This window comes from Neomonachus schauinslandi, chromosome 9 (genome assembly GCF_002201575.2).
Source record: "Neomonachus schauinslandi chromosome 9, ASM220157v2, whole genome shotgun sequence".
In the NCBI taxonomy this organism is placed as follows: Eukaryota; Metazoa; Chordata; class Mammalia; order Carnivora; family Phocidae; genus Neomonachus; species Neomonachus schauinslandi.
In genome coordinates this window covers 12,851,538-12,861,273 of record NC_058411.1, presented here as the reverse complement: position 1 = coordinate 12,861,273, position 9,736 = coordinate 12,851,538, and the positions used below count along the sequence as shown (strand labels likewise).

Below are 9,736 nucleotides of genomic sequence, written 5' to 3'. Positions count from 1 at the left end.
ATCCACACCTCTTTATCCACTCATGCAACCATCCATCCATCCACCCAACCACCTATCCATCCATCCACCACTCATCCATCCATCCACCCCAGTCACCCATTCCCCCACCCATCCATCCAACCATCCACATTATACAGTACATACTGTGAAGCCAGCACCTGTTCTAGCCACTCGGGAAGGCTGGAGATGAATAATACAAGTGTCCTTCCTTCAGGAGCTCCTCCCTACCCCACAGAGGGGGAGACCCAAAGTGATCATTACAGTGCAGTGGGAGCATGCCCTGAGAGAGGTATGCCAGGCTGTTACTGGAAAGCATGGATGGGCCTCCCAGAGCACTCAGCTAAAACTCAGAATGCACTGAGGTCACCCCAGTGCTTCCCTAGACTCTGGTTCCAATATCCTCTAGAGCTGAAACAAGAATATAGAGAAGGCTGGCCAATTTGAACCTGGTCCATAAGACACATACCTTGTAACAATAATAACTACAGTTTATAAAGCATCTACTATTAAACATCCTGTCTAAGAGCATCCAGCAAAAGAGGTAAAGCCAGAAGTGAAATCCAGAGGCCTGGTCTCCCTACCATATCACCCTGCTATCTTGTTTAGTCAGTTTTTGAGGTCCCTTTAGCCCTGATTCTAGTGGGCATGAGATCAGTGTGTTATTAAGGAAAAAAAATATACAAACCTGATGAAAGCTATTACTCAGGAGCCTCCCCTTAGTTACACACATAGGATGACCAACTTGTCCCAGTTTGCCTAGGATTGTCCTGGTTTTAGCATGGAAAGTCCCACATTCTGGGAAACTGCCCAGTTCCTGGCAAACCGGGATGGTTGGTCACTCTATGCCCACAAAACACACCACGCTAACTTAAACTCAAGCTCAGTAGAGGAGAGAAAAAAAGAGTGAGATTGGACACCTGTGTCCACTTTGTATGGCAAACGAATGACACCATGTCACCTCATCCTTGTGGAGGAGCCCAGATTTCTGCACATGGGGGGTCAAGTTGCTGAAACATGCTCTCGACTCTTTTCAGGCTTGCTTTTCTCTGGAGGATGTGAGAGCCCTTAGAAGTAGCCACTCAGATCAGTTGTGCATCTTCAGAAAGCTCTGAAGACAGCACTGTTTTTCTTCATGATACTTCTGTACCAAGCAAATGAGTTGGTTCAGTTGCTTGGGCTGAGTGTATGAGTCAGCAAACAGCTGAGGGTCTCAGGATTAAGATGTAGTCATGCAACTGGGATGTCTTCAAAAATCGCCTCTTCGAATCCACTAGAGAGCAAATCTTTCTGAGTTCTGACTCTGGTTATAATTAAGAGTCAATTTTCACGTGCTATAACTATAACCCCATCCCTTTCCTTTTTTAAAGTAGGCTCCATGCCCAATGTGGGGCTCCGAGATCAAGAGTCACATGCTCCACAGACTGAGCCAGCCAGGAGCCCCAACTTCATCTTTTTTGAGTTACACTGCTTTCTCTTTAAACAAAAAATTGTCAAACGATAGTAGACTTAATAGGAGAACTGTGGGGAGAAGATTTACAATACACAGCAAATAAGTACTTCTCAGCCAAGGGGTTTTTAAATACCCACTTACATTTAAGAAGTAATACAAATCATTGTTATTTACTTCAAATCATTCCCTTATAGATTTAAGTCTACAATGTACTACAATAGTTCCAGTTAATGAATGTACTCGAAACAAAATACTTTTATTCCTTTGAAAAATATTATTTATTTCACACAAATACTAATTTAGGCTAGCCTTCCCCAAGATAATCGTGTAGGTTAGCAGGATTTTATTACTCTTTATTCCCATGAACTAATATTTAAAAAAAAATCTCTCTGAATTGAAACCTAAGTAAAAAAAGGAACAGAAAGGAATTTCAGGCCAATGGAATGGCTGTTATATAACATGAAGTTACGAATTCTGGCAGCTCAAGGCAGACCACCACCATGGCTGTTTTTAGAGAACTGGTAAGATGTGCTGATTTAAGGAAAGTAAAACAGATGTGATGACCGCTTTCGGAGGCATCCATGTGTGGGTTTGACAAACTAGGACTAGAGGACATAAAACTCCAAATCATTTGAAATGGAAATGCTTCCACACTCAATGCTGAAGAACATTAACAAAAGCTTAGCACAGAGAGAGGAGGTCTGTTGGCTGATGTCAACTGGTACTTTGTGCCATTAGCTGGTCCGGGACTGGCAAAGTGAAGAAGCCATCAGCAAGCCTGCTAGGAAACAAAACGAAACGAGACAAGAGTCCCCCAGTCACTGAAGCCAAGTGATAATGATTTCATGAAAAAAGGGACGTGTGCACGGTGATAAATCTGCAGGCAACCCCAGGTGCCTTTTCGAAGGAGAGGAATCGAATGAAGTTTATTAGGTATTGAGAGGTCCTCATGAAATTTTTAGGTAACTAAGTTTTAATACAATTCCAAGAACTCAATGTGACTCAAATGTATTCAAGGTGGCAGGATCAATACCAATTCAAGATTTGACATCATGGGGCTATGCTTTCAGGCAATGATTCGTTGGGGTGCTTTATTAGACCTGCAGTGAGAAACAAAATTAGAGCGGCATGGTATAGTAGGGACAAGGAAAGCTGAGTGGGAGTCAGGAGACCATGATTCTATCTTGACTTCAATAGCTTGGCGACTCTGGCAACTCTTTTACCCTCCTGTGCATCTCAGTCCCTTACCTGCAGAAGACGCACTGCTTGTTCCGTCTGCATTAATTGGCATGAGGATCAGGCTCGAGAAGGGATAGGAAAGAGCTCTCAAGCACTCTCTAATTATAAGGCATTCTCCGAATTTCATGAAAATCATAATGATGGAGACAATCACAAGGTTTATGGAGCGCGGCAAGGGTGCAGGGTCCCGAGACTTGCTGGCCTGCCATTAACCAGTATTTTAGAAACCAGTAACATAGCATTTCGGAAACTGTCCTAAAGTCTGGCTTTTTTCATTTCGTCATATAAAAATCTGCAGCATGACATGTAAAAAAAAAAAAAAGGCTAGAAAAGAATGATCTCTCTTCTAGAGAATGACAATTGCTTTTAATAAAAGGAATCACTTCCCTAGACATCCAGAGTATCCATCTTCTTAGAGCTGAAATCATTTTATTAGGAATGACAACACGTGCCCAAATGGATAAACAGAGTAAGAGTGCAGATTACACGGCAACAAGTCAGGCAGCAAGTTTTGATACTGTATGTTCAGTGGGCAAGATGAAAGACTCCCAGGGGGAAAACACTGTTTACATAATCTTTATAAATATCTCTTCTTTTTATACTTATCATACTTTGGTGTCATTATGCACAGCCGAGTGAAAAGATGAACTCCCACTCACCTCTGAAATGCAAGAAGCGCCTTTCTCTGTAGGACCTCCTGCATCCCTCGCAAAGAAGCTAAGAAAAGGGTTCAATTAGTCAGTGGCATGGAAGATCAGGGAGTTTTTGACAAATACAAAGCTCATCATAAAACCTATACATTCAACTGGATCAAAAGCAACATGTTTCTGGTGCCTGCGTGCCCAGTCTTCTCCAAGCACTGGGCAATGAAGCCCAGGCCAACCCCGGACACGCGTACTCAGTGGGCGCCACCGTGTGGCCATGCCGGGGGGAGAGTATGAGTTGGCCGGGCACCATGATGCCCAAGGCATTGGGGCCTGCTGTCAGAAGACCAGCTGGGAACTCCAGAGAGGAGCACATCTGCTCTCTCAAGTGCAGGCACGTGGCTTCTGGGTGAGGACTGCCTCTACTGGGTGGTACAGAAGAGATTCCAGCACCAACAGTGATGACTACAGACGGCCTTCAGAGTTCCTTCTGGCACTGAGCAGCTAGGATACTGGGCCAAGGGAACTAGCTTGATGCCATAAAAGGCCCATTTAGGTCACACTGGACAATGGCCAGGACCTTTAATACCTTGATGTAAACACAAGGGAGAGACCAGGCAAACCCTCAACACTGATACTAGAAAATCAGCTGGAAAGTGTGAGGCCATCTTGCTGTGAGCCCACATGTCCCCTGTAGAGAACATGTGAGAAATGGCGCCCTTCGGGTCTGTCAGGGGGACTACAAAGGTACTTTTTACTGGGGCAAGAGCAAAAGTCCTGGAAGAACTGCTTGCGGGTGGAACTGGAGAGGCCCTATCGAACATCCCCATCGGGCCATCCCACTGGGAAAGGAGGAAGGCCGTCCCAGACACAGATGTGGCTGTAACCACAGTGAACTCAGAACAACAGTGACTAAGCTAGAGGGGACCTCAGGTGACCCAACTAAACCATGAATGCAAGAGGAGGATCAACAAGGTCAAGCGACTGTCCCAAAGCTACAGGGCTCATGAGGGGTAGGATCCGAACTAGGAATCTGTATGGATAAATTATATGGCATTACACTCACACTTTGCTGAAAGTCTACTATAGTTAAAACAAGGTGCTGGGGCGTGTAGCTTATCAGATGTGCATGAAAAATTAGCCAGAAAAGCCGTTATTGAAAATGAATTGATATGCGAAACTTCTCTAAGGTCTCTGCTATTTTACAGCAGAGGAAAGAAGGCTTCGGGGTAATTTGTAAAATAAACTATAGCAAAACTATAAAAAAAGAAAAAGAAAGTGAATACTATAAAAGTCAGCAGAGTGTTTGCTCTTCAGGGGGCCTGTGATGGAGAGGAGGCCCATGAAAAGTTCCCCAGGGGGCTGGCAAGGTTCTACCTCCTGAGCAGGGTGGTGATTACACAGATTAATAATTAATAATTCATTAATTATACGCTGGTTTTTGAAAAAATTTTTTTACATTTCTATTATATTTAACAATAAAATGTTAAAGAAATATTAAGAGTTCAGGAAAATAATTTATTAATTTATACTTCCTACAAATATAATTGAAAACTTCATTAAGGATACAAACATAATTAAGATTTTTAAAAAATAGCCAGAGTCCCCAAGTTCTATGTACATCCAAAATGCACACGACCGCATGGGTATTTGGTAAGCTGCCACACTGCATGTGTATACATCTGTGAATTAAAATGTACCGATAGAGAAGGGGCATCCTAAGCAATCAAGGGAAGCTTCCTGGAGGAGGCTGGCCCTAAACTCTTCCACATTCCTGTGCCTAAGATACAACATCTCCTCTCATAGGGACAGCCCAGCCAAGTGCTGGGGCGGACGCAGGTGCAGGCTGGGTTAGGGGAACCATCTCTCAAGGCCCTGCTCACCTTCACCTCCCAGCAGGTGCCCTGCGCCTGTCAGCTGGGCACTCTCTGCACCACCAGCACAATGCACCGGGCACCCAGGACCTTCGTCCCTGCTCTCCGATTCTCCAACCAGTCCGAGCAAAAAGGGCAGCAGCAGCAGGTTCCCACGTGATGGCACGCCCGGATGACCCAACGTACGTGGCCTCCTGCGACAGTCCTCTGTGGGGACTGTGGGAACCCTGCAGTGCAGACTTAGGCAGCCCAGCCCTGTGGTTCCCAGATCCCAGGGGGTGGGGCCTCTCTCACCGTCAGTGGCCTGCAGACTGTACGTGAGCCCCAGAGCTAAGTAGCCTTTGGCCTTGAACTCTGACGTTTTCTCTCCCGCATCCACGACTGTTTTGGCAAACTTCTCAGCCTCTTCCAACTGAAAAACCAGACAAGTTAAAAACAACAACGACCTGCAGAATTTCTAACATGAGTTCCCATAAGCATCTGCTGCCAAAAACAGATTTCTGATGAGTCACTGTGAAAATCACTCCCAAATCTTCCGACTCCACTGCGGTGATTCTGTTTTCTTTATTTGAGCCTCTCCAACAGTCCTCAGGGTTCCCACCTTGCCTTTTTTCTTTGACGTTTTCCCTACTGCTTTTTTACCTTCTTTTCCAAAGTCATTCTCATTCTTGGTGGGGGGGGGAGTTCTGTCTTTTTCATCTTTATTTTTTACTAATTGGTTGTGTAATTAGGCTGTGTTAGGTATTCAGTGAATTTTATATATATACATATATATATGTGTATATATATAAAACAAACTCCTTGAAACTTTTGTGTGTCTGGGTCCTCCCCTTTTTTTTTTTTTTTAATAACAAAAAGAATACATTTAGGTTTGGATTCTCTTTCCTACAAGCTGTTCAGAACTCCCGTTTATTTATTTTACAACGCACAGCACAGGGACCTCGCATCAGCAGATTCCAATGAGAAAATGTGCACCTGTAAACTACACCCACAATAAGACCTTTGGCACAATTCATTAGAAGCCAAAATAATAAGATTCGTTCCTTCAAAATATGGCCAATGTTGAGGTCCCTGAAGCTGGGTGAGAGTACCTGGGAGTTCATTATACTCTTTACTTTTGAGGAGTTTGGAAATTTTAATAATAAAAACGTAAAAAAGATAGAAAAGATTTGTTAGACTCATCTTAAAAAAAAAAAAAAGGAGTGGTTTATTTTTGGCCTTAGAGAGATCTATGTGACAGTCATGAACAATGCCGTAGCTGGAAGGGGCGTGACAGAGTCATGGCTGGGAACTGGCATTTTCAAAGCTGCAGGGTCTGGCCTGCTCCCCTGCCCAAGGCTGGAGCCTGCCTGCATTGTTCCCTCGCTGGTGGCACCAAATGGTCGCATCCTGCATGGACCACACGACACCTTCACAGCTGTGAGTTTCAGGTGAGAGCCTGCTCTTTCAAAATGTCTTTTTCCTTCCATATTTCCCCCAGTCAAATTTAGCAGAAGTAGAACACTTTCTCAACAAGGCTTACTTTTGTCCTGCTGGGTGAGGATAAATGGAAAAAAGCAGGCAGCAAGGACCGTCATGGTGAAGACCCTTAGCAAGGCACTGTGGTCTTTTGAGCAAATTCTTCTTATAATTAATCTTGATAGGAAGTTAAAGAAAAGAAATCAAAACTGGATCGTATGTGGTAATTATCCGTACCACCACCTTGTGGATTAGTCTGGGGTTTCCTATTTTCCACTCAAATGGTATATTTTTGAGGTACCAGAACTGTTACAAACCAGACTAGTCCCCAATTCAAACCTGTACAAGAATATCTGAAGAGGAAAGTCTATATGAAGGAACAGGAATGAGCACAGTTGGTTTACACATGAGCTGAAGGAGAGGGCAACTCTTTGTTTGCTTTACAGAAAAACTCAGCTCTGCTAAGAGTGAATCATTCAGTGACATAAACCTTTTTAGTCCCATACCCCCTGCACATACAGCAAGACTTACATGAGTATGAATTCCAATTCTATTTTATCAATTCAACTTCTGAAGCACATTCCCATGAAAAAGAAACACCTGGAGTGTCCCGGGAACATGATTCCGCTCAGTCCTAGGATGGGTGGGTGAGGCCTGAGGGAGCCTGGGGGCCCGGGCTCTGAAGAGCCTTGTTTTTGTGTAGCTGATGGATTGCTACTCTCTCTTTTCTCTCAGTGCCTTGAGGTGGAAGAGGTTGGCAGTCCTGCCTGCGAGCACAGGGCCCCAGCCCTACTCACCCAGTGAAGAGAGCCCATGCACAGCTTCGCGGCGAGGAGCGGGATGGTGGCGTCGTCGGGCTTCAGACGGATGCACTCTTTCAGCACCTTCACAGCCCGTGCAGACTTGGCAAAAGGAGATTATTTCTGTGAAACTCAGAAGTTTTTGACGGAACCAAACACTAGGGCCTTCCCTCAGGGGTTCCGGTTAGGAAACCTGTTAATGAGGTTTTTCAACCTGGAGGCCTGAGGATGGTGACAACCAGAGCATGGGGCTCTTGAGTGACTGGGGAGTAACCTGTGGTTAGAACAAGCAGAGGTGCTTCCCTGGAATCACCCTCATTTTCTTCCTTACTTGTGTAGCCGTTATAAAAATAAGAAAAAAAAAAAAAAAGACAGTGAAGGCTTATTGCGTTATTATGAAAAATAAACTATATAATTTTAGAGCACACTATCCTAAATTTCTGCCTCCACTTGGCCCAAAAAATCCCCTATCTCAGACTTACTAAGGCACTAAGTGGCCCGAGTTAACAAGAAGAACAATGGCTCCTTCCTTTATTGTGCGTGTACTGCGTGGGGCTGCTGTCCATGCATCGTATGGGTGTTACCTCGTTTACCCAGAACGGCTCAATGAGGGAGGTGCTGTGATGCCTCCACTTTGCCCAGGAGGACCTGGAGGTACTAAGTGACCTGGCCTGGGTCAAGGCCTCAACCCCAGCAGCTGGACTCCACAGCCCGCACTTTCGACCAGCATCATACGCTGCCTAACATGATAGGTTGCTAACGACCGCTAACGGTGTTCGCCTCCAGGAATACATTTATGCTCTCAAATACGTGAAAGGGTCTGTGTGAAGAACCAGCCTTGGTTTAAGCCCGTCTTCATATGACAAAGTTACAAGGGCCAGGAAAAGGCAAATATGTCCGATTTTTTCTTCTCCATGGTGCGTCCGTGCCAGCTCCCAAATCACTAAATTTGATTGCCCTCTTACAAATGACCACAGGACAGCTTCGAATAGCTGGTTTAGACTTCTCCAAGGTCTGATATCACCCCTTGGAATTCCGGGACATGAACACTAACAGGGAGGATGGCGCATCCCAAGGGGCGACTCACTTTTCCCGCGGCCATGAGAGACAGAGCAAACTGGTACCAGAGCTGGAACTCCTCGAAGGCAAACTTCATGGCTCTTTCCAAGCACTGGTCGGAGAGAAGAACAAATGCAGACATCTGAGAACTGCCGGGGGCACAACTGGATGAGTGTGAGTTTGTGTCTACGCACATTCAGTCCTACAAAACCTAAGCATTCCCTTGAATGCTTAAAACAGAATCCTCCACCAAACCCCTCCTGAGGAGCCCCCACGGGGCCTGTGCCAGAAGCCAGGACCATCCACAGTTGACTAGAATACAATCCTTGATCTCAGTGGTTTCTCATCCAGGCCAAAGAAAGAGGCAGGGACACAAACAACTCAAACACAAGGCCCAGACAGACAAGTGCCCCAAGCGTGGGAAAGTAATCACTGGATTCAGAAATGGCATCCTGGAAAAATGCTCCTTGAGCTGGGCCTTGATTAATGAGAAAGAAACAAAAAATGCAGCTATGATTTGGAAGAGGGGCATATGAACAGAGACGTGGAGGTGACAGGGTACGCTCTGACTCGACGATGGCAGGTGGACCAGTATAAACCTAGCTTTGGGCACACGGGCAGGGATGGGTGGACTCAGGCAAGGCAGCTGTGGGCTGGGCCCAAGTCACTGAAAGTCTGATACGGCAGCTCCGTTTCAAGGATGTTCCATCTCCCTCTTCCATCCCAGCTTTGGTTCTCCTCCCTCTGTGTTCCTCAAGTTCGTAACTGTACATAAATGTCACTGTCTTCACTCTTCCTGCCCTAGCCCAGCCATATCCCACTATGACAAACGATCAAGGGCAGAAATCCTGACTTCCCTGTCACCTCTGTACCTGCCCGGTGGGTAATCTACAGATACACTTCACTCTCCATCAGTGAGGAGCCTCTGGTTTCTGCACCGAGTGATAATAATCACATCAGAGCTTAGGAAGGTCATTTGCGAGGCGGGGGGAGGGTTGTGCAATCAGAGTGGAGACAGACCAGGAATAAAGTGCATAGAATGGTCCAGGGACTTAAGAACCAAGAAATGTGTCTGAGTTAGAAGCAGCAAAGACAGGCCATCCAAGGAAGGAGGCGGGATGGCTGGTGAGGTGTAGGGACTGAAGGAAGCCTCCAAAGTCTCTGCGAGCAAACCCATGGCAGAGAAGACCCTTGTGTATGCACATGTGTGCA

General features: G+C 45.6%; 1 protein-coding gene across 1 annotated transcript in view; it reads right to left on the bottom strand.

The window, feature by feature from the left end:
• TTC7B (tetratricopeptide repeat domain 7B) overlaps positions 1–9,736 on the bottom strand; it is a 222,981-nt gene that overhangs the window by 95,536 nt on the left and 117,709 nt on the right. Inside the window, exons 9-12 of the mRNA XM_044918052.1 lie at positions 8,553–8,636; positions 7,463–7,567; positions 5,502–5,619; positions 3,349–3,406 (exon numbers count right to left, since the gene is read on the bottom strand). Coding sequence (XP_044773987.1) covers positions 3,349–3,406; positions 5,502–5,619; positions 7,463–7,567; positions 8,553–8,636 — 365 coding nt within the window. The remainder of the gene's footprint in view (positions 1–3,348; positions 3,407–5,501; positions 5,620–7,462; positions 7,568–8,552; positions 8,637–9,736) is intronic.